This window comes from Python bivittatus, unplaced genomic scaffold, assembly GCF_059951505.1.
Source record: "Python bivittatus isolate LINGU-HERP-01145 unplaced genomic scaffold, Pbiv_v1 ctg000330_np1212, whole genome shotgun sequence".
Classification (NCBI taxonomy): domain Eukaryota; kingdom Metazoa; phylum Chordata; class Lepidosauria; order Squamata; family Pythonidae; genus Python; species Python bivittatus.
The window spans coordinates 113316-140439 of NW_028277058.1; the positions used below are offsets into that span (position 1 = coordinate 113316).

General features: G+C 40.1%; 1 protein-coding gene across 5 annotated transcripts in view; it reads right to left on the reverse strand.

The window, feature by feature from the left end:
- Nucleotides 1-9638: 9638 nt before the first annotated feature.
- The window catches only part of PACSIN2 (protein kinase C and casein kinase substrate in neurons 2), an 87170-nt gene continuing 69684 nt past the window's right edge, over nt 9639-27124 (reverse strand). For 4 of the 5 annotated variants that reach the window (XM_088141583.1, XM_088141587.1, XM_088141585.1 and 1 more), the window contains 5 exons: nt 24635-24755; nt 17721-17845; nt 14512-14628; nt 13751-13947; nt 9639-10983 (listed from right to left, as the gene is read on the reverse strand). In XM_088141583.1, the coding sequence (XP_087997709.1) occupies nt 10871-10983; nt 13751-13947; nt 14512-14628; nt 17721-17845; nt 24635-24755 (673 nt within the window). In that variant the 3' untranslated portion in view covers nt 9639-10870. The remainder of the gene's footprint in view (nt 10984-13750; nt 13948-14511; nt 14629-17720; nt 17846-24634; nt 24756-27124) is intronic. The other variant, XM_088141588.1, reaches the window with a different exon arrangement.

The window sequence follows — 27124 nt, forward strand, 5'->3', positions numbered from 1 at the left end:
CTTTGGTTCGACAAAGAATGTGTGGAGGCTAAGAGGTGTGGAGGCTGCTTACCACCTGTATAAATCGCAGGTAGGAGACAAGGATAAAAATATGGAGACACTCAAATCTCTGCTCACCCTTAAGCAGTACAAACGATTAGTGGCTGAGAAGAAAAAAAGAGACATAATAGCCACTTGGAAACATCTGGTTGATGCTGCTAAGTTAAGGAACTCGTCTCTCTTTTGGCAGATAATCTCTAACCAGATGTATAGAACCCCCACCTTAATAGACTCTCATATATCCACAGAAGTTTGGGAACTTCATTCCCAGAGGATGTACAACAATCCATCTAATCAATCAGCATTGCAAATGGAGGAAAATCTACCTGATTGGCCCCCAGTAACAGCGCATGAAATTAAGATGCTTATAGGTCAACTCAGAACGGGGAAAGCCCTGGGAGCTGATCTTATACCCCCAGAACTATTAAAGAACAATTTAGAGTGGTGGACCCCAATCTTAGCATCACTCTTTACCTTCGTTGACTCAACCGGACTGATACCCGAGGATTGGGGCGTGGCAATTATAGTCCCAATCTTCAAGAAGGGTAAAAGAGACGACTCCACAAATTATAGGCCAATAAGCCTACTAAGTATAATCAGCAAGCTCTACACCAAGCACCTGTATGAAAAACTGAGGGTCTGGATGGATCAGGGAAACCTGATAGCAGACGAACAGGCTGGGTTTAGAGAGGGTAGAGGCACCATTGAACAATTTGTGATCCTACAGCATTTAATTGAAAAATATTCATCAAATAAAGTAACAGCACTGTATGCCGCCTTCATAGACTTGAAGGCAGCCTTCGATTCAATATCTATAGACAGACTGTGGGAGAAGCTGGAAGCGACATCAATCGACCACAGGCTCCTCCGTATGATTCGTGCCCTATATACCAACACAACCCTCAGGATCAGGTGCAACAGACAAGGGGCTCTTTCAAAGCTGATAAGAGTTCAAAAGGGGGTGAGGGGTATATTTTGGCTCCCCTACTCTTCAATTTTATATTAATAATCTGGTGAATTGCCTCGATAAGCCAGAATTCCATCCCCCCAAAGTAGGAGAACGCAGAATCGCTACGCTAGTCTATGCTGATGATGCAGTTGTTCTATCCAGAACCCCGATAGGACTTAAAAGAGCTTTGACATCCTTGGCTCGCTATTGTGATAGCGAAAAGCCTGAAATAAACTATCAGAAAACCAAGATAATGGTTTGCTCAAAAAGACCAAAAAGTATTTCATGGAACATCCAGGAGCCCAAAATAGAGCAAGTACTCTATTTTAAGTACTTAGGCATAGTTATTCATGCTACAGGCTCGAGGACAATGCATTGCGAGTATGCTGCAGCCACTGGACAACAGTCAGCTAATGCTATTCTAAAATTCTCCAGATCTAAGGGGGGGTCCTATGTTCCAGCAGCACTAAAATTATTCCGGGCCAAGTCATTAGCGCAACTCCTTTATGGGACCTTAGTGAGTCCCTCTTCTTCCTGTTTCATGCCACTGGAAAAAGTGCAAGCCAAATTTATTAGAGTGCTTCTTCAGATGCCTAGATGCGTGTCAAATGCTAATCTCTGACTTGAAACTGGTATGATTAGGGTTGCAGCTAGAGTATGTTTAGCCTCTCTAACCCTTTGGTTAAAGTTTAAATGGCATTCCCAGGGCTTTATACCTTGTATCTTTCAAGATAATTTCCAGTCGTCATGGATTAAGGCCATTAACGCAAATCTTCTAAAATTAGGATATTCTCCAGCTATTCTCCTGGAGATGGATATTAATCGAGCGAAGCAAGAATTAAAACAAAGAATAAAAGATATTGAGAGACAAGAAGATATTGGAAAGACACCACTCCTCCTGTCCCCTCCATTTAAAAAATACACAGTTTTGGTTGCTAGTTATCTTGACCACCTTGAAATCACCTGCCATCAGAGAGCTTTCTCCTTAGCACACTGCCATGCCCTCCCCTCTGCTGTTTTGGAGGGAAGGTATAAAAAAATTCCACTGGCCGCTAGATTATGTTCATGTGACTCAAGGGAGGTTGAATCTATAGAGCATGTCCTCCTGTACTGTGTCTTTTATGAAGACCCCCGTGCTAAATTTATTACACCATGGACTGCTAAACATCCTGGACGCACAGATCACGAGCACATGCAATTGCTGCTCATAGATGAACACCCTACAGTAACACAGCAGGTAGCAAGATTTTGTGCAGCAGCAATGAAGATCCGCCTCATCAAGAGACCAAAAGCTAAGAAAGGCTATCCTCTGTAATGGCCTGTATATTATAGTAAATTTTTTATAATTTTGCCTGTATATACTTTTACATATAGCATAGTCACAATGCAGATTTTTTAGTTTTATATTTCACATTTAATACACTTTTAATCCGTACATAGTTAGGATAGATAATATAGGCTACATCCTAGACCTCATTTGCTGAGTTGAATAGGTAACAAGTGTATTTTAATATATATGCCCGCTACTACAAGTTGTCAATATTTTAAGTATGACTATCTTTGTTTTGTAAACTCACATCTTTGTACTGGTCTATGACTGTAATAAAGATTGAACTGAAATCCTGTCATACTGCAACTGAGCAACTTGGAGTTCCCCAGAGGTTAGATCTTCCAAAAAGACTGGAAGCAGAGAAGCGGGCTGTTAATTACTTGATTCGGTTTTCCTAGTGGGGCTGACAGATGGTGAATTCATCCTTGAGTGAAGGAGTGATTTCATCTGGTCTTAAGGTGGAGGTGATCCATCTCCCTTTCAGGAAGCCATCACCAAACCCAACATTATTGGATAATTTTCAACCAGTCTATGATCTATATACTTGAGGGAGGGGGCCCTTGGGGACATGCCAGGATGGGGAATGAAGGTACAATCTTCCTCATGGTCTGCGGCTCCCTTGGTTCCACCTCCCTCCAGCAAAGTGACAGGCAGTTCTGCTGGTCAGCCGAAGAGGAGGAGGAAGAGGCTTCACCGGGGCTCTTCTGAGGATCATGAAAGGAGGGCAAATGGCGCAAGCGTATATATGGAAATGGAGGGAGGGAGGGATCCCCAATCTATTTCCTGCCTCCCTTTGGCCCCTGCACCCAATCAGCTGGCAGCAAGACCCAACGGTTATTGACTGCTTTGGAACCAAGGCCAAAATTCTAAAAATGGTGGTGGGCATTGAGGGAAGGATGAGGGAGCAACTTGGATGCCTACTGGCTGGGGGGCACTGGTTGTAGACAGGTGAGCTCTCTTCCTCCCTTGAGGGAGGGGGTCCTTGGGGACACACTGGAATGGGGAACAGGGATTCAGTTTTCCTTTCCTTCAGTTTCCTGCAACTCCCTTTGTTCCACCTTCCCCCAGCAAAGTGGCAGGCAGTTCCATGGGTCAGCTGAGGAGGAGGAGGCTTCACCGGGGCTCTCTTGAGGGTTATGAGGGGAGGGCAAACGGTGCAAGCCTATATTATTGGAAGGGAGGGAGATTTCTGATGCTCTCTGCCAGCTTCCCACAAGAAAAGTCAACAGGGAAGCTAGCAGCATGTCGTAAGTCACTCCCACTCCCACTGCTTTTTTGCCCTTGGTCATTCTGTTTCTCTGTTTAGGTAAGGAAACATCTCTGAAATGAGGACCCAATGGGTCATGGATTGTCTAGTCTTTCCTAAAAAGGGAAGTTGTAGAGAAGGTACAGTAGTCTGGTAACAGCAGAAGGCCCTGGAGCAAGAGGATTATCTGAATCCCTTCCAACCCTGGTCACAGTAGTGAGATGGCATTGGTTGCAGTTGTGGATGATCTGTGGTGGGACTAGGATGTGAGTGGTACATCAGTCCTACCTCCTTTATCTCTCACCCTTTGATACTATCAATCAAGGTATCCTTCTGGACTGGCATACCACTCTTGAATGGGGAAGTTCTATCCCATTTAAGAGATGAAAAATTCTTGGGTCTAGGAGGCCCTAATATCCACAGCCACTTGGCCTTAGTAGGATTGGGGCAGGACCTCGACAGCCTCACTTGACCAACTTGGAGTTGAAAGGTGTAAGCATGTTGATGATACTGAACCCCAAACTGGCAGATGACCTCACCCAGCAGCTTCATGTAGATGTTAAGCAGGAGGGGAGTGTCAAATCCTGTGGCACCCCACAAAAGATGGGCCTAGGTGATGACCTCTTCCCCTCCCTCCAACAACACTGACTGGAACCAGCTATGAAAGAAGACAGAGAACCACCATAAAAATATGCCCCCAATTCCCAATTCCCTCAGCCAGTCCAGAAGAATATCATTGTTAACAATATTAAAGGCTGCTGAGAGATCATGGAGCACGAGGGTGGATGTACTACCTCCATCCTGGCTCTGCCACAGGTCATTAAAAGTGCGACCAAGGAATATATACTGTATATACACATACATAAAATAAACTCTACACTAGAACAAATGTTGAAGTGAAAATATTTTGCTGGGTTTTTTTACCTAATTAATAAACAATAAAACCAGAAAAAACTGTTCCAGTACTGAATCCCAACCTGAAACCCTATTGAAATGGATCTAGAAAATCTGCTTCCTCCAGGGTTCTCTGCAACTTCAGGCTAACTACCTTCTTAGCAACCTTCCCCAAAAAGGTTGGGGAAGGTAGTTGTGTAAAATTTTGGAGTCCAAGGCAAGCCTCTTAAGGATGGGACACACCACTGCCTCCTTCAAAGCCAAAGGCACCACCCCCTCTCAATGAAACTGATACCACAGCATAGACACAACTACAGGTCACCTCCCTGGCCACCTTAACAACCCAGGAGGAATTGGGGCCCAATAAACAGGCAGTTGAACTAACAGTGCAGAGAGCCTATTTCCTTAGGGATGTGATCTATTGTACAGTACTTGCACCTTGATTATTCTTCCCTCAAATGTCCTTTGGGTAGCATCTGGAGGATAGACAGAATCAGAATCCCCTGTGAGATACAATATTAAGATGGAATACAGGTAGTCCTCGCTTAACAACCATTCATTTAACAATGGTTTGAAGTTACGATGGCCTTGGAAAAAGTACTTTATGACTTATACTTATGACAGTCATTAAGCAAATCACTGTGGTTGTTAAGTGAATCACATGGTCGTTAAGCGAATTCTGGCAAAGAGTCTATTGGGAAGCTGGATCCATTTAACAACCATGTGATTCAATTTAACGACCACGGTGATTTGCTTAACGACTGTTGGGTCTGGTCACGTGGTGACTCAATGACCACCCTACTTAATGACCAATTTTCCAATCCCTATTGTGGTTCTTAAGCAAGGACTACATGTACAAGCTTCTTTGGCAGAACAGTACTTCGGGGTTGTTACTGTTTGAATGATCCCAGACAGTAATGTTTCCCATCCAACATTATAAACTAGGAAAACAGAGATTTATACTAACATTGTTTTCTACAATAAATGGATGTCATTCTTCCCTACTAGGGGAATGTTAAAGAGATTCTGTTATAACTTAGGGTATGAAGTGTGGTTTGATTGGAATTCAGGAATGCTTGCACAAGAGAATAATGCTGTAATAATGATAAATAATAATAGTAAATATTTCATCTCTGAGATAACTTACTTAAAAAGTTATCAGTCAAATTTGGTACAAAAAGGCTTGCTCTTATTTGTGTTGAAATAAAAAATAATAGAAAGAAAAAATGGTTGAAATAAGAAATAACTCAGTAAAAGGAAACAAACCATGAGGCACACAGGAACCGAACAAAGAAAGGAAAAAAAAGAAAAGATGGGGAGGAAGGGAAAAAAGGGAAATCTAAAGACAAAGTGGAATCTGAGGCAGGCTAAAAAAATCTTTAGCTTGAACTGCAGCAATAAGATTCAAGCCTCTCTTGGAATTAAGCCAGATCAAAATTGGTAAGATCATGAAAATGGGGTTGTGCTGAGTTGAAGACTGAGGATAAGGCATTTTGGGGTTTAGACAGATGATTAGAAGGGGTGACTGGAACTGGATGACTCATGCTGTGAACATAGGAGGAAAGGAAGGAAAGAAATGTGTAAGGAAAAATGGACAGGAAAATATCATGGAAGGGCAGGCTGCTACTAGATGGAGGCTTGTGGGCTGAATTGGAGGCTAAGAAGGAAGAGGGCTCCAGAAAGCTTTGAAAAAGCCCTTAAGAAGTGATATGGAACAGTGAGAAGTGAAAGAAGAGTGCAAGTAGCTCCATTGCACCAAATTGGAGGTGAGCATTGGTTAAAAAGCACTGCCACTTGGGTTTACCACTGCCCTTTCTGCTGCCATTTTGGAATTGTGTCAATGTAGATATGGAGTGGAAAACAATGTATTGTAGAGAAGAAGATAGTACTCATATTCTGGGTTAAAGCCAGAGATTGGGAAAAAATTATCCCCATGGTTTATACCAGTTCAGAGTGAGGATTGATGTCTCCAGCCGTTGATTACCGGTGTTTTGTGGTTTGCAGCCAGATGCTTGTAGCACATGTTAGGGCCTTGATATGCAGGAGGTGGGAGAGTGGATTTGTTACAACAGAAAATATGATAAGGAGGAACCTTCAGTTTGTTCCTTGCTACTGTCCCCACTTCTGGCACATCTGCCTCATTCTGGGTCTAGGAGGTCTGATTGTTGGTGACTTGTTCATGTAGAAATACAGAGTCCACTGGAGTTGGGTGGCCAATAAATTTAAATAAATGAGCAGATGTAACATATATTACTGGGCAAGGGCAGTGATGTTGCCTTCTGACATAATGCCTTCACAACTTTTGGGTCCTCCACCAGCCCTGACTTGAATCTTCTAGGGTACCTTGATGGCATCAATATTTTTCTGCCCTTATTGCTGCAGTAACCCTGCATAGGTGACCCGTTCCTTTCTTAGTATAGATGAGCAAGAAGTGCTCCCTGAAAGCTGTTATGAGGTATTTGTAGACATTTCACTGATAAAATTGCTAATATTTCTTCTGGTCTGGAATATTTTCTTTCTGGAGTCTGCAAGGACAGAATCTGAGAAGTAGCATCCTGCAAAGTTACCTGTGAATCATCTTGGCTGAACAATTCTGAAGTGTATAGGTGTTGAGCAGAGTGAACTTTGCTTGCCTAGATCTATGTTCCACTGGGCTCCTTTGAGAAGCAAGCAGAGGTATGAACAGCTTTTTTTTTTTTTTTGACCAGGAAGTGATCTCAATGCCTTGCTGGGAGATGGGGTTGTGTTAGCCACCTTGAAAGAGGCAGTGATGCACAACCTCCTAAAAGGCCCTCCCTGGATCTGGCCATTTTGGCAATTGGCCAATCCAATCTTCCCTTTTTTAAGGAAAGTTGTTGAGAAAATTGTGGGGCTGCAACTGCAATACCTAGAGGATGTGAATTATCTAGATCTAGTCAAGTTTGATCAAGGTTCAGGGTAGACATGGTATAGCAACTGTATTAGTTACTCTAGTGGATTTATTTATTTGGGCTCATGACCTTTGTTCCAACCTGGATGAACTACCCCCCCCCCCACAACCTGGCCCTTTCAGACCTCTAGCAGCTTTTGATAGCATCAATCATAGGGTTCTTCTTGGCCCACATGAGGACTAGAAATTGGGGATACCTCTTTATAGTGGTTCCACTCCTTCCTGAGTAGGCGGTTCTAGTCAGTGATTATGAGGGAGGAGTTGCTTGCATGTAGAATACTTTATGGTTCATTTCTCCCCTGCTCTTTAACATCCGCAAGAACTACTGGAAGAGTTTATCTACTGGTATAGAGCAAGGATTCATCAGCATGCTAATAATACCTAGATTTACATCTCCATACTGATCCAGTTCAGTGACATTGTGAAAATCTTGACTTAGTATCTGGAAGCTATGAGGAACTGGATGGGAAGTAACAAGCCCACTTTAAATCCTGGCATGCTGAAGGTGCTGTTTTTCCAGAAACCATCTGACTTTCTACCATCTCCAGCTGTGATGAAATAGCACTCCCCTGAAGGAACAGAACCATGACTTGGGAGTTATTCATGGCTCCTGCTTGAGAATCAGCTGGAGCTGTAGTTGGAGAGCTATTACCTATCTTTGGTTGGTGCACCAGGAAATCCTGCAGACTATAACTCTCACTTGTGTCACTTCTAGAAAATACTATTACTACTGTAATGGACTCTACATGGGCATTGCCTTTAAAGATTACCTCGAACATACAGTTGGTATAAAATGCAGCAACACTCTTACTGACCAATGAGAATTGTTATGCATTTTGCAGGAGATGCACTGGCTACCAAAGCCTTCTAAGTTTAATTTAAAGTGCTGATTTTATCTTATTAAGCCTTTCATAGCTCAGTGCCCAGGTATCTCTAGGACTATCTTGTTCATTTAGAACAGATCCATCTAGTTTATTCTTCCCAAGTGGAAATATTAAGGATCACCTTCCGCCACTATAATGTGAGCTTTGGGTGAAGTACAAGGCAATCCATTAGAGTGTGGACTACGTCACCACTGGAGAGCCAAATGGTGTCCTTCTTGGTGACATTTGGAAAAGTAGAAAAAATAGGGCTGTTTCACAAAGCTTTTAGCCTGCAATTTTAACAGGAAAGTTGCCTCCAATTAATGGGAAGAGTAAATAGTTAATGGATTTCATGTGCTGCATTGGTTTATTATTTTACTGGTTATATTGTAACTAGCTGTTTACAAAAACCAGTAAATTGGCATAAAAATACAAGTATCTTGTCTCAAGATATTTACATTTTAACATGTTATATTTACAGTACCCCATATATATTTTAAGAGAACTCTTTATTTAAGTGTAAGCACCTTTTCTTTTCCCACATTAGCTATCATGTGTTTGGTGCTTTACTGAGACTAGTTATTATGCATCTACTAAAAAATGCTTAATTTCTCTCAGTATATAATCAAGAGAAAATACAAATACAGTGCTTACAATTAAAAAATATAGACTTTCTGTGGCACTAACATTTTGTTCAGTATTTTATTTTTAAAAGAGTGTACTATCCAAGAATATTCCAGACTTATTCTTAACCATTTATTCAAAATTTCCATTTCTGAACAATTATGCTGAAATACCATCATGACAGAGATCCAATACCCAACCTAATACAATTAATCTTCAATAGTAATAAATACTTGAATCTCCACAGACAAATGGAATAGTCAGGAAGCACTTACAGTATTTTCAGTTTCAACTGTCATTTCAATTACAGTGTGATTCCCTAAAACATCATTTCTACTTACCTGATAAGTTCTAGATTTTCTATAAAGCAACATTTTAAACATGTTCACAATTTTGCTATTTAAATTGCCTGCAAATCTATAGAGTTTGACACTTCTACAGCCGATCTGCAAATGCAAACAAGATTTTACAGTGTTTTGCTACAATAATCCACATTGGGTTAATGTTAACTTTGTGTTTGGAATCACATTTTAATTAATAATTATAGGTCTTGAGAATAAAACCACAGTATTATTATTATTTAAGGACTTAGATTACAGAATACGTTTGCTTTACTTTAGTGTGTTTTAGATGCATTTTCTGTCAAAAGGTGCCAGAGGTATGCAGTGAAATCTAATCCCTCCAGTGCCAATTACAAAGAAGAGGAATCCTGCTGTAACAAAGGCAGATCAAACTCACATACCTGCAGAATTGGATGTGAGAGAGTTGATGGAGACACCTACGGGGTGGGGGTGGGGGAAAAGATGGAATTATAACTACAATTGCCTATAATATTATGTAGAAGGGGAAGAGTTGTTATCTCCTAAGAGGAAGGCTACATCCACAGTGGGCTGGATGGGGTACAGCTAAGTCTTGTATCTTATACCTAAACATGTACATACTTGACACAGCAAATTTAAATATGCTTGCATTTTAAGTTGCTTTGCTTACTTTAAAAGCTGCTATTAACTTCCCACTGAAGTTAATAAAACTCACATTGATTTACTGGTGTCAGATTCAATCTGAAATCTAATGCATATACAATAGACTTGCTAATTAACACATGCTCCTTAATTTTAATATCAAATTATATATATATACATATAGACAACTTAAAGAGCATATCAGTAAAAAGGCAGTACATTTTAGTTTCTTTTGCTTGAAAAAATAAACTTCATATATGTTTAACTTTCCAAATCACAAAAAATCATTAACTTGCAAAATGTAAATTTCATGACAATCTTGGAATGTGGGAAATTGTTTAAAATCCACATGATGTCATCCTTTAGGAAACTGATAGTTCAAGCATCAAAATGGATTAATAACGTTCACCAAGAGAAACTAATCCTTAATATTTGCAGATAATTCTATTGGAATCTTGGTAATAGACACTATATATGGCATTTTATACTATTAAGCCATGCTGACAGCATGAAAAAAATTAAAGAGTACAGAACTGAGAGAATACTTCTGAGTCATAATTCATGTAACAGGTGATGAAGTAGACCATGCATGAAAAATGACAGAGTACATAACTTTAAATTTTAAAAACACATTTTTCACAGATTGCTAAGAACAAATGCAATATTGCAGTTAAAAAAAATCAAATTTCAAATTATGAAGATCAATTAATAACTGATTGAACAAGAGTGAACATAAGCTAACCCCAAAATACTGGAAATGAGGCACTGATTTAGCAAATTTTGGAACAATACAAAAGTCATGATAAAATAGTAAATAAGCAATGGATGCTGTCATTTTTCTTGCTGACTTTCTATCTTTAAGATGCCTACCTTTTCCCAGTTTCAGCCTGAAGCATTGGTGATTGCCCAAGGAACATAACAATCCATCATTCAATTGCATTAATAGATACATAGATAGATCAACAGATATATTTCAGTTCCTCTATAGGCATCATGTTGACTGTCCATTATTATACCACATTCAGAATTATTTGTCACTGGACTGGTTCTACATAATTTGCAGGATACAGCCCAACTTGTCCATTGTCCAGGCGACCTTTGCACCAGCCTTGTTCATCTTCATCTTCTATTTTAGTTAGCTCTTCCCCTATGGGAGAAAAAAAAGAAATCTGACAACCCATATATACCAGAATTTGAATAAATGTTGTCTTTCCATAGCAGTTACATTATTTACTATTTCTATTAGTAAATATAAGAAAGTTAGAATGTTTTTATTACACTGCTCCCTTACTTTCCCCAAGCATCTATTCAAGAACCAGATTAACAACTTAAAAAAAAAAACCATACACATAATATAATTGGGTGTTGTTATTAGCCACAATGGACATTAATCTAATAGCAGCTGAGATGAGAATTCTACAATTACTTTACAATAGAGTCATTCATGAGCTGGCATTTAAAACTTCATAGTCTACTTTGCTGCTTTTTTAAATATATGGATAATCTTCCTTATTAGAAGTATTCAAGGTTGGGGTTTTTTGGTAGGGGGAGGGGGTTGTGCCTTTGAGTCATTATTGACTCTTGGTGACTGCCTGGACAAATCCCTGAAGTTTTCTTGGCAACATTTTCAGAAGTGGTTTGCCCTGGCCTTCCTCGCAGGGCGAGAGGGACTGGCCAAAGTCACCCAACTGGCTTTGTGCCTAAGGCAGGACTAGAACTCACAGCCTCCCAGTTTCTAGCCTGACACCTTAAACTACTACACCAAACTGGCTCTTGTTCAAATATTAATACTGTCTATTTTTATAATATTCTCTTTTATTATTGAATATGAATTGGGAGTGCCTTATACTCTTATCAAATTAAGTACAAGCAGAACATCTTTCATTACTTCTAAACAGAACTGTATTTTCCCTCTATTGCTGTTATTTAAAAACAGTAACTGAAATTTTTTATTGAAAAGTGGGACTAGGCTGAATTGCTCTTGTAAGGAAATTATGTGACATTTGCAGAATGAGACATCTATGTGGTTTAAATGTCTCAGTCTAAGGGGAAGCTTTAATAGCATACTAGGTCATAAGGTAGATCTAACATCTTCATTATTCTGCTTTGCTCTACCTGAAAAAAAAAGCTGGTTGAGTGCCATCTTTTTCCAAAACAAAACTATGAGAACAGTGAACTATCATCACATTATGTCTTTCAGATATATCTTATGGCCCATTTCCAGAGTATGATATTCAGTCATACTGTTGCAACATTTTTTTGTTGTTAAAGAGAAAGAATGAATAGGCTCTCAGATAACATTGATTTTCTAAATACTTTCTCTTCCCAAAAAAGAAATTGGGATTCCTACCCCAACTTTAGTTGGAGGGGGAAAAATTCAATGAAGAGAAATGGACAGGTGCTTGACAAAGCCAACACTAGCTTTTACCTTCCCATGAATCTCACAGCATCCAGTGGGATTTTTTTAATAGAGGAGCAGCACAAAACTTGAGGTCTTACTGTATATAGTAGCAGAAAGATGAGAAAATTTTCAGAGTTCACCATGTTCACTTCTATGATGGAATGGCATGGGACTGGAAGGGGGGTAAAGAACGTGATCTCATCTCCAGAGCAACGCACTGGAGATAAGAGGCGAAAGCTGACGCACCCCTAACATTCCAGGAGATAGTGAATTCCTGTTCCTGGGAACTCCGGGCCAGTCTGAGAAGATTCTGTAAACAAGCACTAGCTAATAAACCTTGCTGATTGAACCTGCACGGTCTCCAGGAGTTCCTTGGGCTAGGCCTGACATCAATCTTCTCAGACTGGCCGGCAGTTCCCAGGAACAGGAATTCACTATCTCCTGGAATGTTAGGGGTGTGTCAGCTTTCGCCTCTTATCTCTAGTGCGTTGCTATGGAGACGAGATCACGTTCTTTACCCCCCTTCCAGTCCCATGCCATTCCATCACAACTTCCATTTATTGCTCTTCAGTTTGTAACATTTATTGGAATTTCAAGCAGGTCTCCTGGCCATTTAGAGGTATATAGATCTTTCCCAGAGTGATACTCTTACTTATTTTCGTGGAAGAGGCTATTTTAGCCTAATCCTAAGTATTTCTTTAGTGAAGTTTAATTTTGCTATGAGAGTCACTTTGGTATAGTGGTTAAGGTATCAGGCTAGAAATCAGGAAACTGACTTATAGACCTGCCTTAAGCATAAAGCCAGCTGGGTGACCTTGGGCAGTCACTCTCTCTCAGCCCAAGGAAGAAGGCAAGGGCAACTCACTCCTGAAAATCTTGCCAAGAAAACTTCAGGGACTAGTCTGTGCAGTTGCCAGGAGTCAAGACTGACTTGAAGGGGGGAGTAGTAGTAGTAGTAGTAGTAGTAGTAGTAATAATAATAATAATAATAATAATAATAATAATAATACTGCCATATTCATTTTTATAAATACAGGTAATCCCCAGATTAAGAAGGAGTTCCATTCCCGAGGTCTGTCCTTAAGCTGAATTTGTATGTAAGCTGGAACAGCATTATACAATAATACTGTATGTATTGTGTAATGAACTCGAACCATTGTATATTTAACTCGAATCACTGTATATTTAACTTGAATTTTGCCACAATAGGCTCTGTTTGTAACTATGGGTTGTCTGTAATCCAGGAGTTCTTAACCAGGGGACTATCTGTACAGAAATTATCATATAACGCATGTATACACTGGCACTTCGTGCGTGCAAACTTCCTACAACTGCACACATTTGGGAAAAGAGGCTAATTTCTCTCCACCAGTCGATTTCTAAAAGGACCTCAAGAGTTCCAAAATGCAATTTATATATATATATTTAATCCAAAATACCTATACATCATACACCTGAAATGTCTTGCATTTCCTATGGCAGAAAAATAATAATATAGGAAGATAGGACTTACCAGTCTTAAAACTCAATTCATCATGCTCTTGGCCTTCGTAATCATATAGGGCTCGTACTCTCACTTCCATTGTAGGGGAAGCATCTTCATCAAATGGATTAGATTCTCCTTGGGCATCACTGGATGAAAATGGATTATTGGTTTCCTCATCAGACCATTCAGTCCCCAAATTCTGGTTTTTCTCATAGCTGCTAATGCTAAACACAAAAAGAAAATTATTTTAGCTTGATTAGCTGAACAAGGTAATCAAGGATTAGCTGGGCAAGGACTATGACACAGATATGCCACTATTACACCACCAAGGGCTCCTATTTAATCATGGTGTATTTTGCCATGTCAAACAACCAGCACAAACAACCAGAGTTAATCATAGAGTACACTGAGAGGTATAAAGAGGGTATTAAGCTATTAACCAGTAGTTCAACATCAACACTAGAAACCAAATATTCATTTAAGGAAAAAATGTTATGTGGTAATAGAGATTCCTAAGGGAACACATCCAAATGAATACAGCCAGCAGTAAAATTCCAGCAATGGTTTCAAAGCACACTACCAGAGATGTCTGCGGAATCAGTGAAGAAAAACCAATCAGAAAATAATACAGTAATACAGCATTGGTAGGTTAGTCAGTTCTGCAAAAGGTAGGTAACCTCTGAGTAAGGACTTCATGCACATAATGGTTTTGAAGAAACCCAGAGTTGAAAACCCTGGATAGAGAAGTGAAAGCAAGACAAACAAACTGAGAACAGTCTTTCACCAACTTTTTGATTTTATTGTCCTCCTTTTCACTGACAGTACTTCCAGAATCCTCTTCATCTTCAAAGGGATTGTAACTTGACTGTACTGACTGCACTGTGTTACTCGGGACACTAACGTTGCTATTTGGGAGAAAAAAAGCATTAAGGTGACCCTATCATTTCAGGGAGCCAACATACTTAAACAGGTAACAGCAGAAATATAAATTCATTTATTTTTTATACTTTATTCTTTTAAAAACCCTTATTTAAAAATAAAAATGAAAACTTCCAAGTTAGCACGTCCCCATCTTCCTTCTGACATTTTTAATTCATTTCTCTTCAGAAACAGTTTTGCTCAGTTATAGCAGTTTATTAAAAAAGTTTAAATCCAATTCAATTTAGATATTGGAAGTCAGTGAACATTATATGTTTTTAATTGTAATATCTAGTATAAAAGTAAACTTGGTAGGCAATAAAAATGAAGAGCTGCTTCAGAACAGTTAATGCCAATCAGAACAGGCCCATTCCTCAAGCTCTATCCATTAATACTGTAAATGGAGCCAGCACTTAGCTAATTTCATGCCAGGAAGGGCTGTCACTAAATTTTGCAATATGTGCCTTTTAGATCTTTTGAAAACTAATATTTGAAAACATTTAAAAATGGTATCATAATGCAGTACTTGTTTTTGCAAAGTCACCTGTTGATTTGAAAGGTCTTAACCCCCTAGGAAAGCAGCAGTGTATCTTCAAGGAAGAAAAGTCAAGGGAGAAAAGCATTCAGCAATTCAACACCTATCTCAATGCAATTTACTTTTCATGGGAGAATAAAATGAAACCGAAGAAACCAGAATTAAATGAGATTTTTATATGTAAGAAACACTGCTTGTTAAATATATTGTTTATGTATACACTGGGAGATTTTCCAAAATACTTGAATGTACTGAAGAGAGCACAAAGTCCCAACCTGCTTGAGAGCATTAACAAAGCTCTGACGTGCTATGCTGTAGAAGTTATTTCTATCACAAACATTCAGTGTGTTATGAATGCTAAGCGAGTACCTAAACTTTAATGAGCCACACATGAATTGGGAACATAACTTATTCCAACGGAGGCGAATATGTGTAGCTCAGGGTTGAACTGTGGAGTCTTTGGGGTTCTCTGAGCTTGGTTCTTTTCCTGCAAACGTTTCATTACCCGGCTAGGTAACATCTTCAATGCTAAAATGGGATGGGGTTTGCGCTCTATTTATATGCTGTGGCATGCCTTGCCAATGCTGGTGGGGGTGGGGGAAAAGAACCAAGCTCAGAGAACCCCAAGGACTCCACATAACTTATTCACCAGAGATATTGGTGAATTATGCTTAGCCAATCCCCAAAACCCTCACATGTTAAGCGGGATACTCCTGGCACAATTTCTATACTGGTAGTATCTGGAGTAATTTCCTGAGTTACAGAAATTTCTGCTGTTTGTATCCTTGACTACAGGGCAGCCCCTGACAGGTAAATGATTTAGGACAGATGGAGCCATTCCCAAGCACAAGAGCTGGCAACTGTTCCTTAATATTAACACAATATTAAATCCTCAGTTCTATTTATTACATACACATGCATTGCATTATCATGGTCCTTTTTAATTCATGAAAATTAGATGGTTAATCATTGAAAATGAAAATATTGTAAGTAGCCCCATTCCTTGATTAGGAAATGTTAGTGAAAGGGAACCAAAAACACCTTGAAAATAAATTCCACTGGTTAGGGGCTGAGAAAGGATTCTTGCGGTCTTTCTTTGCAGCTTAGCTTTCTATACACTAAGCTCCCTTTAGGGAAAGAAAAACTAGTATAGTCAGTGCTGAGCAATCTTTTCTGGTCTAGGGGCTGCAGTTTGTATGTGTCCTGCCCAGGGGCCGCAGGGAGTCTGGCTAATGATAGAGCACTGAAATGGAGGGCAGGATTTATGACTTTGGGTGGTGGTGAGATTTTAAGAGGCAAAATTAATGCAGTTTTAAGGCACCCATTTTTGCCATTTAAGGGTCTGCAGGGGAAAAGCTAGCCTGATTTTTAAGGGAGTTAGCACTTTTTAAGAGATGTTAGGATGTCTACAACATTGGGAGTACCCATTTCACCCTTTAGAATACCCCAATCTTCCAGGGTTATTAGAGTTACATTACTGTGGTAACTCTGCAGGTTTTTTTTTTTTTAATCTGCGCTCAGTCGTTACTGACTCTGCAGTGACTGCTTGGACGAGTCCTTTTGCAGTTTTCAAGGCAAGGTGTTTCGGAAGTGGTTTGCCAGTGCCTCCTTCCTAGAGCAGAGCCCAGATGGCGAGCGCAGGAGGCGGGGTTTCCGTTGCTTCGCGTCCTTTTTCGGGCGTGCACGGTTTTTCACGCTTACCGGCAACTGCTCCTGACTCCTTTTTTGCAAGGCGCTGCCAGCATTTTTCCTCCCACCGGAGTGAGAGTACCCATTTATCTACTCACGTGAGTTTTCGAACTGTTGGGTTTACAAGAACTGGGGAGGAAACAGGAGCTCACCCTGCTAACACGAAGGCTGGACTCGAACCGCTGAAGCATCGACCATTTCTGGCCGGCAGCTTTCAGCATCATTAAGTCGCTGCGCCACCGCGTCCCCCTGCAGGTTACCCTCTCCTAACTATGATTATAATTTTAAAAACGTTTAATTACCAAAATTCCCAAGTTGACTTGGGTTAGCATAACAGATGGTTCCATTTACAGGCTCTTCCATTCTTTTGCTGTAGCGTACAGTGGTTTATAAGAATGATGGTCCCTGAATTTGCCCCTGCAGAAGCCTATAGTTTTGCACTGATGGACATATTATTAGAACAAATAATCATGAATTAATGGAGAAGATTCAAGCATTCCAAATAAAGTTGGACTTGGGGCTACAAAGCCGGGGTAAGACCTCTGCTTGGCAAGATGCACTGCACTAGATCCACCACTAATCCCGCACAATACAGAAACAATTCTCCTCTGTCTTCAGTTAGACCAGATTACAGTTGTTATCTCTTTTGTACAAATAGATTCCTGACTACAAATCACTACTTGTTAACTACTGTGAAGTTTAACACAAGGATGTCTGTGTGATCAATTTTTCCTTGAGAAAGTGGAGCCTAAGACACAAATTCTTCCAACCTACCTATTTCTGAAATATTCCAAAATATTACAGTTCCCGACCCCGATTTGAAACTTGAGTAAAAAAATTACAAATATTACCTACCTGCTATTTTTGTTATGTGGTGAAACCTGATCTCCTGTTTGGTTAATACCAGTCAAAGTCACTCCATCTGTAGCCTTTTTTTTCTCCCTTCTACTCAGAGTACGGTTCAGATCAGCTGACCAATCCTATGACAAAGAGCCACAAAAATTTTTTAAAGGAACTTGTTACTAGAGAACACCAGCCACTCTGGCTTGGAGGTCTCCATTATGTCTAAAAACGTGACAAGATCTACAAAGCTAGGACAAAATTCCTTCACAATTCCAGTACTGTTTTTAAGAGACATCACACTAAATTATAATTAAGCATCCATACCTATGGCTTAGAATAACAAATGAAAGCACTAGCTTGAATTGCATGCCCCAATGCTTTTCTGCATTTCCTTCATACTACCTTACCCCCCATCCTGTACTTTATTCTCTCATACAGCACACACATTCAGAACATGAAAGAAAGAATATTCATTTAACATACTTGACATACATTGAACTGTACAAACAGAACCAAGCACTCTAGGCCCAAAATGATCTCTAGCATTTAGTATAATTTAAGATTAGGCATATAAAATATTTGCACATCTTTCAGCCTGACACCCCTGTATCACAGCTTCTTCAACAAGCTTTTTCAAAGGATACTGGGGCCTGGCAGAAGATTCCATTTGCTTCTTTTAGGGCCAGGTGGCTGATTTTGATCCTTAGTGTTTTAATCATAATCCAACGTTATGATTTGCAAAGCTTGCATCTAAACTTAAACATGTAAATGTATATAAAATAAACATTACAGAAGGAAGCTAAAAAAGTATACCTAAAATAAACTATGATGCAACAGGTTTTCATGATTACTTATGAAGCTTGAATAAGAAAATTAAAAAATTATTCTACATAAAACTAACACTTACTTCATCCTTGTTGCATGAAAAGCAAATAAAATACTTGTTAGGAAAGATAATATTTTATTGTAACTCATTTAAAACTTATATCTGTTTTTTTAAAAAAGCTTGCTGTTTACAGCATTTGAAATAAATGACAAAATACAAACGTTAAAAAACACAACACATGAGATTAAAGCTATGTTATCACATTCATAATATATGCAATAGTATATTAATACTTCACAGTTAGATGGAAAACACAAAATATATTTATTTATTTATAAGGTATCCTATGCAAAGTAATTGAAATTAAAAACTAGTGCTATTTGGTGGGTTTTATTACGAGTTGGGCGGTGCCTAAATTTGAAATATAAATAAATAATAAACAATTAACGTTACACCCAGTTTTCTTTTGCACATTATCCTACCAATATCCTCTGTTCAAGTGTTATCTCCTCACTCAAATTCTAGCTTGTTTCATAGTTTTGCTATAACATCCATATAATTTAATATTGCAGCCTAATTTTGTTGATGTCAGCAAAGCAGACTGCACTAGGAAAACACTGTATTTGTCTGTCAAGATGCGCCAGAATTTAAGACAAACTTCTTACCCCCAAAAGGAGCATTATAGAGAAAAAGCTTTTAAACAGACACAAACATCTTGTACATTGCCCTGCTTTTGTACACTATGGGTGATCAACTCCAGCTGAAACCAAGCCTGGAGATTCCTCCTGCTCCCCAAAATAAATGTGTGCTTGTAGTATACATACATTGGTGTGTGTGAAGTCTCATTCATGTCAACTTCAAATCCTGGTAACTTCAAGGATATGTTTTGTTTTATATATTTATTAGATTTATCGAGGCCACTCAATTTCAAAAAGACTCTGGGGTACTTACAACGTATCCAGTCCTCAGCTTAATTGGGACCAGAATTGCTGTCACTAAGCCATGCGGTTGTAAAGTGCAACATCACGTGACTGCATGGCTTAGCAACGGCAATTCTGGTAGTCCCGGTTGCTGTTGTTAAGTGAGAACCATGCAGGTCATTAAGTGAGGACACATGTCTGCAACATCCGACTTCCTGCCAGCTTCCCCATTGACTTTGGTTGTGGGAAGCTGCCAGGGAATATTGGAAATCACATGACCGTGGCTTGCTGCGACGTAATCACAAGCTAAGCGCCACGCAACCGGATCGCAATCACATGACCACAGGGACACTGTAATGGCTGGAACTATGAGGACCAGTCATAAGTACCATTTGTTCAGCACCATTGTAACGTTGGATGATCGCTGAACAAATGGTTATAACTTGAGGACTACCTGTATATACGTTAAAAAACACAACTAAAACAACATGACTGCCTGAACTGAAACAGCATTCCCAACATTCAGAACAAAGACTTGATAGGGGATCTACAAACACCCAGGCCTGGGAAAAGAGCCAGGTCTTAAGAGCCTTCCTTAAGGACCACCTAGGAGAGTGGGCGCCATACGTATCTTGACAGTAAGAGCTGTCAATCAGTGGAATAGGTTATTGCATGGAGTAGCTTCTTCCCCTTCACTGGAGATTTTCAGACAAGAGACTGGATAGTCATCTGTCAGGGAATGGTGTAGTGAAGCCTGAAGTGTGTAGGGGGTTGGACTTGATCTCTTCCAATTCTATAATTCTGTCTCCAGGATGAGTTTGTGTGTGCTGTTGCAGAGGCTGCAAAAGAGGCACACTTCCTTGATCCCACAAGATGTCAACATTTAATTGAGAGAACCTGGAGCACACCCTCTCTGCACCAGGCGGCACTGCACTCTGCAACTGGAGACAGGCAGTCCTTTAAATAACCAGGCCCTTTGCCAAGAAGGACTTTATAGGTAATGACCAGCACCATGAATTGCATCCAGAAGCCAAATGGTAACCATGAAGCTCTCATAGCAGCAATGACACATGGGCATAACAAGAAGTGCCCATTACTGCTTGCACTGCTGCATTTTGAACCAGCTATAGCTTTAGGATTGTCTTCAAGGGCAGCCCCATACAGAATACACTGCAATTATCCAATCATGAGGTGAGTAAGGTGTGACTGCGTGCCTGAAAGGCCTCCTAGTCGAGGAAAGGACACAACTGGCGCACAACTGAACCTGTGCAAAGTCCACAACTGAATCTGCTGCCACCTGCTCTTCAAACAGTAGCTCTTTGTGCACCAGTCTCAAACGGGAAAGTGCAACCTCACTGAAGATCAGTGGTGAAAAGACCAAGGAGCCCCAAACAGCCACAGCTATTCAGTCATGTCAAAATTGAGCTGAAGTCTGTTCCTCCCCATCCAGACCAGAACAGGTTCCAGACAGTGAGTCAATACATTGATAGTGCCACCTGTACAGCCCAGAGTTGAGATGTTGAGTGGTGCTTAAAAGTTAGTGAACATTTTAAAATGTTCAATATTTTGGCAAAAATATGACCTAAAACGTGATCTGTTCTCCACACAAAACTAAATAAAGAGAACCCAAATTAAACGAATGAGTAAAAAACATTATACTTGTTCATTTATTTATTGAGGAAAACAATCCAAAGCTACCTATGTGTGTATTGCAAAAATATGTGCTTTCAGTAATTGGTGCATCCCCTTTGGGCAGCAATAACTGCAACTAAATGTTTCTGATAACTGTTGATCAGTCCTGCACATCAGCTTGGAGGAATTTTAGTCCATTCCTCCTTACAGAACAGCTTCAGCTCAGGGAGGCTGGCGGGCTTCCTTGCATGAACTGCCTGCTTCAGATCCTTCCACAACATTTCTACAGGATTAAGGTTGGGACTTTGACTTGGCCATTCCAAACCATTAACTTTCTTCTGCTTTAACCATTCTTTGGTGATACACCTTGTGTGTTTTAGGTTGTTGTCTTGCTGCATGATCCTCTTGAGCTTCAGTTCATGGTTAGATACCCTGACATTTTCCTGTAGAAGTTGCTAGCACAATTCAGAATCCACAGCTCCATCCATAGTGGCAAGCTGTCCTGGTCCAGAGGCAGCAAAACAGACCCAAACCATGATACTACCACCACCAAGCTTCACAGATGGGATAATTGTGTTCTTATGCCACACTTCAGTGTTTGCCTTTCAACAAACATAATGCTTTTCATTCAAGACGAAAAGTTCTATTTTGGTCTCATCCATCCACATGGATATTCTTCCAGTAGTCTTCTGGCTCATCCACATGGCCTTTTGCAAACTGTAGATGGGCAGCAATGTTCTTTTTGGAGAGTACAGGTAGACCATGCTTATTCAATGTCTCATGCAGTGACCATTCGAAGTTACAACAGTGCTGAAAAAAATAATTTTGTGACCAAGGTGCACACTTACGACCTTTGCTATGTCCCTCAGTCACACGATCGCCATTATAGTCATGACATGTCTGACCCATTTTCTTTTCTCTCCCCCCACCATGCAGACCAGAGAGATCAGAAAGGAAGGGATTACAAGAGAGTAAACAGGGACACAAACCTACTTACTCTCTTGTAATCCCTTCCTCTCCAATTTCCTCGCTCTGCAAAGGGAGAAAACAAAAATGGTCAGGCACAGGAGAGATTGCTTAAAGAGATCGCTTGTTTAAGCAATCTCTCCACTCTGCGAAGGGGAAGAAAAAAAGGAAAAACCATTTTGGCACAGGAGAGATTGCTTGTTTAAGCAATTTCTCTGCTCTGCACAGGTGGGGAGGATATGGGTCAGGCACAGGAGAGATTGATCTAAACAAATATCTCTTTAGGCAATCTCTCCTGTGCTGACCCATTCCCCCCCACCCCTGTAGAGTGGAGAAATTGGAGAAGAAGGGATTACAAGAGCGTAACCAGGCACACAATGGGGAATACACATTGAAAGGAATGCGCTAGCACTGGCTGTTTGCCTAGCACACTTGGAGCTGGGAGCCACAAGCCTGCTAGGCAAACAGCCGACACTAGCGCATTCTTTTTGATGTGTATTTCTCATTGTGTACCTGCATTGTGTAATCACTTCCTCTCCAATGAATGTAAAAAGAAACATTAATTCCCTTCTTGCTAATTAACCTAGCACTGGAGTGAGCATTACAAAGGGCAGGGAAGTGGGGGAAATGGAAAGTACAGTCGCGGTCACATGATTTCCTTACTTAGCAACTGAGTTGCCACTCCCAATTGTGGTTGTTAAACAAGGATTACCTGTAGTGTCTTTCTTCTTGCAACCCTGCCATGCACACCACTGTTGTTCAGTGTTCTCCTGAAGGTGGCTTTTTGAACACTTACATTTGCCAATGCAAGAGAGTCCTTTAATTCCTTAGACATTACCCTGGGATTCTTTGAGACCTCCTGGAGTATTACACGCCTTGCTCTTGGTTGGCGATCACTCCTGGGGAGGCTAACAATGGTGTTATATTGCCTCCATTTGTACACAATTTGTACACAATGGACTGGTGGAGTCCAAACTTTTTGGAAATAATTTTGTAACATTTTCCAGCCTGATAAGCATCAACAACTGTTTTTCAGAGGTCCTCAAAAATCTCCTTTGCTCAAGCCATGACATACTTCCACATACCTGTGTTGTGAAGATCAGACTTTGATAGTGAATACCCAGAATTCCATTCTTTAAATAAGGCAGAACCTCCCACACTCACACCTGATTCTCAACCCATTGATTGAAACACCTGATTCTAATTTCCCCTTCAAACGATCATCCTAAAGGTTCATATACTTTTGCCACAAATATGTAGCTTTGGATCCTTTTCCCCAATAAACAAACAAACGAACAAGCAAACAAGTATAACCCTCTGGTTCATGAAAATTCTATTCTATGTACCAGTATGGGAGACAGACAGGGATTCCAATCATTATCAACAATCCCAATTGATTTGCTGTTCCAATATATATATCCCATTCCAATAATGCATTTCTATTGGAAGCCATTTAGAAAAGGCTTCAAAAATTTAAGATCAGAACATACTAGAATATGTAAAATCTGGGTTATGAGCAGAAAGTGATCAAGATTCAAAAGAATCTCTACGACTGCTTATTAATTCTGAATACTGAGAGATCAGAAAATATGAAGCCAACATAAATCATCTGATATGATGTGAAGGAACATTAATTTTTTTTCAATTAAAAACAATTAGGAAAAATATTAAATGTAGGGGCTGCATTGTATGTAAAGGTAAAATTATATATTTGTGAAAGTAAATTCTCCTCTGTCAGGCTTGACTCTTGGTGACTTCAAGGACATGACTAGATAATCTCCTCGGCAATAGTAGAAAGTGATTTACCACAGCTGCTTCCTGGGATATTTTTTGCTTTCCAAAACTAGCCTACACCATGGAATTACATAGAAGCCTCCCATCCTAGTAATGACCAGGACCAATCCTGCTTACCTTTTCAAGATCAGTCAAGTCAGCTAAGCTATGCAAATTACATGTACCAAAGCTTTAATTAATTGCATTCTCCCTATTTTGGTTCCTGGATTTGTAGTAACGGGGAAGACTCTGTGGTCTTGATTCAGTTAGGCACATCTCTGCTATTCTTATAAGAACCAAAAGAAGACATTTCTTCTCTTATAACAGAGGGGGGATGCTCCGGGCCCCCTTGGCAAAAGAACTCCGACTAGTGGGGTCCAGAAGGCGGGCCTTCTCTGCTGTAGCCCCCGCCATTTGGAATATCTTGTCCCTGGAGGTGAGACAGGCCCCCTCATTCCCGGCCTTTCGAGGGACTTGAAGACCTGGCTCTGCCATCTGGCCTGGGGTGGGGAGGGAGGTCATCAGATGGGGGTTGGCTAGCCCCCTAGAGGCCTGGTGTTGCTACCATCGGCCTCCTGGATTTTTTTTTTTTCCCCTTTTATTTCTGTAAACGTGTGCTGTTATAAATTTTAACTGTATATCTATTTATTGTTTTAATATGTTGTGAGCCACCCAGAGCCCCCATTGGGGGGAGATGGCCGGGGACAAGTTAAATAAATAAATAAATAAATAAATAAATAAATAAATAAATTTGCAAGAGAAGCTTCAATGAACCACAAGAGGAACTGCAAGCAAAGTAAAGCCTTTACCTCAAACTGGGGCCAGTTCATAGACATGCCAGGTCCATGATTAGCTCTGAACCACCTTAGATCTTCCACAGCATCTGATGCTTTAATGTTCTGCTCCATGTCACGATAAATATTTTTATAGCTGTAAACAGAGCATACTTACTTAGAAATCATTACAGATCTAACTGGAATATTCAGGCAATCATTAGTTTACCTAGGGATCATTTTAGAATTTTCATATGAATATCTAATGAATTAGGAGATTCCCCCATTTTTTCTAATACCAAATAAACACAATTCATATGAAAAAAAACCTGAAAAAATGTCTGTTTTTTGTAATCCATTTTTGGTAAAATAAGAGAAAAAAATCCTAGCAATAAAGAGGATAGTCATGGCATTTAATAAATAATTTTAATAACTAGACATTGGAATATATCCCCAAGTCCATTATAGATTTAACTAGTTCATGTATTTTTAATATTAGATGTAATTTTAGATGGTAGCAAACTATAAAATGAGTTCAAAACATGGGGGACAAACAATGGGTTAACATTATTGCAGGATAGCATTTTAAAATAAGAAAGCTTAAAATAAGAAAACTACCATGAACCAAAATTTCTCTAGGTCATTTTTCAAAAATGAAATCAGCATCATAGCAATATTTAGTATGTATATATGTATGCATTATTAATTTACTATATTTTATATTGCCATATTCCTGAAGGACTCTTGGTGGCTTAAATGTAAAAACCTCAACAATTCTCTAGCGACTACCTAAGTCTTAAATTATTCCTAAAAATATACAATTCATAATCATTAGTAGGCATCCTGAATAACACAAATCTTAACCCTCAAAGGAACCTGCTTAGTTTTAAAATACTTTTTGAAAGTCAGGAATGAGGGCACCATCTATATCTCTGGTGGAAGACAGTTTCAGAGGGGTTGGTACTACAACTGAAAAGCATTTGTTTTTTGTTCTCCACTAAATCTCCCATAGGAGATTTGGAACCCTCAGCATTCCAACCTGGGATATGGATATTGCATAGACCCAGTCTGAAGTAGCCAGCCCTGCAAGTACCGGGGTGCCACTCAATATACAGTTTTACAAGTCAAAACCCAGAAGTATATTGGTAACTGATGCCCATAGCACCAGTTTTCTGTGCAAGTAGCTGCTCTAACCTGTCAACAAGGGGGATGCTACATTTTGCACAAACTGCAGCTTCTGAGTTTACAAAGGCAGACCCATGATGAATGCACTGTAGTAATCTATACGTGAGCTGAAAACCACTCAAATTAACCTGGCTGGGCCTCTTTCTCCACAACTGGAGCACCAGCCAAAGCCGGGCAACATTCCCTCCTTTAGCCACAACCTCTCTTGCCTATCTAGTAATAACAGTGAATCTAGGAAGACCCCACCTTGCAGACCTGGTCCTTTGGGGGAGTCATATCTCAGAGACACTGCTGAAGCAGATAAAATGCCGGATGGTTTCTGAGTTCAGTCTCAGTGGAATTCACCTTCAGTTTGTTTCCCCTCATCCAGATTTTGACAGCCTCCAAGTACCAGGTCAATATGTCCACTGCATCAATGGCTCAGCCTGAGATGAAGATGTATAGCTGGATATCATCATTGTACTGTTGATATCCCACTCCAAATTGCCGTATAACCTGCCATAAGCAGCTTCATGTAGATGTACAGGTAGTCCTCGACTTATGACCAGAATAGGGAAAACTTGTTAAGCAGTGCGGTTTGTTAAGCAGGCACCCAATTTTACAACATTTTTTGCAGTGGTCATTAAACAAATCATGCAGTTGTTAAGTGAATCATGCAGTTCCCCACTGATTTTACTTGTTGGAAGCCAGCTGGGAAGGTCACAAATGGTCATCACATGACCCTGGGATGCTGCAACCACTGTAAATACATGTTGGTTGCCAAGCACCCAAGTTTTGATCATGTAACCACAGAGACGCTGCAATGTTCATAAATGTGAGGACTGGTCATAAGTCACTTTTTTCAGTGTTGTCGTTTTCAGTCGCTAAACAAATGGTGTAAAACAGTAGGGAAAAGAGACAGATTTGTCCTCCCCATCGCCAACTGGAACTGTCCACACAGGATCAAATTGAAACCGTTATTAGACCATGCCCTCAAATCCCAAACATCACAGGTTGAAGATCAGAGGGCCACTCCCTCTATCTAGGTCCTGATGTAGATGATCCACCAGTGCAACCAATGCAGTTTTTATCTTGTTCTCCAGGTGTTTTGCAGGGAAAGTTGGAGACTTCATGGAATACCATGGCTGGATCTAAAGGAGGAGGCATGCCACTGGCCCTTTCAAAGGTAGGTGGCATCACCTTTTCTCCTAGTGAGGCGTGCATAGTCTCCCTGATTCAGCTGATCATACCCTCCATCAACTTCCTGAAGGAGTTAAGTGGAGCATGGGTCCAGTCCATATGTGGAAGAGCTCATACTACCAGCACTCAATCCACTTTGCAAGAATCCATGGAAGGAAATTA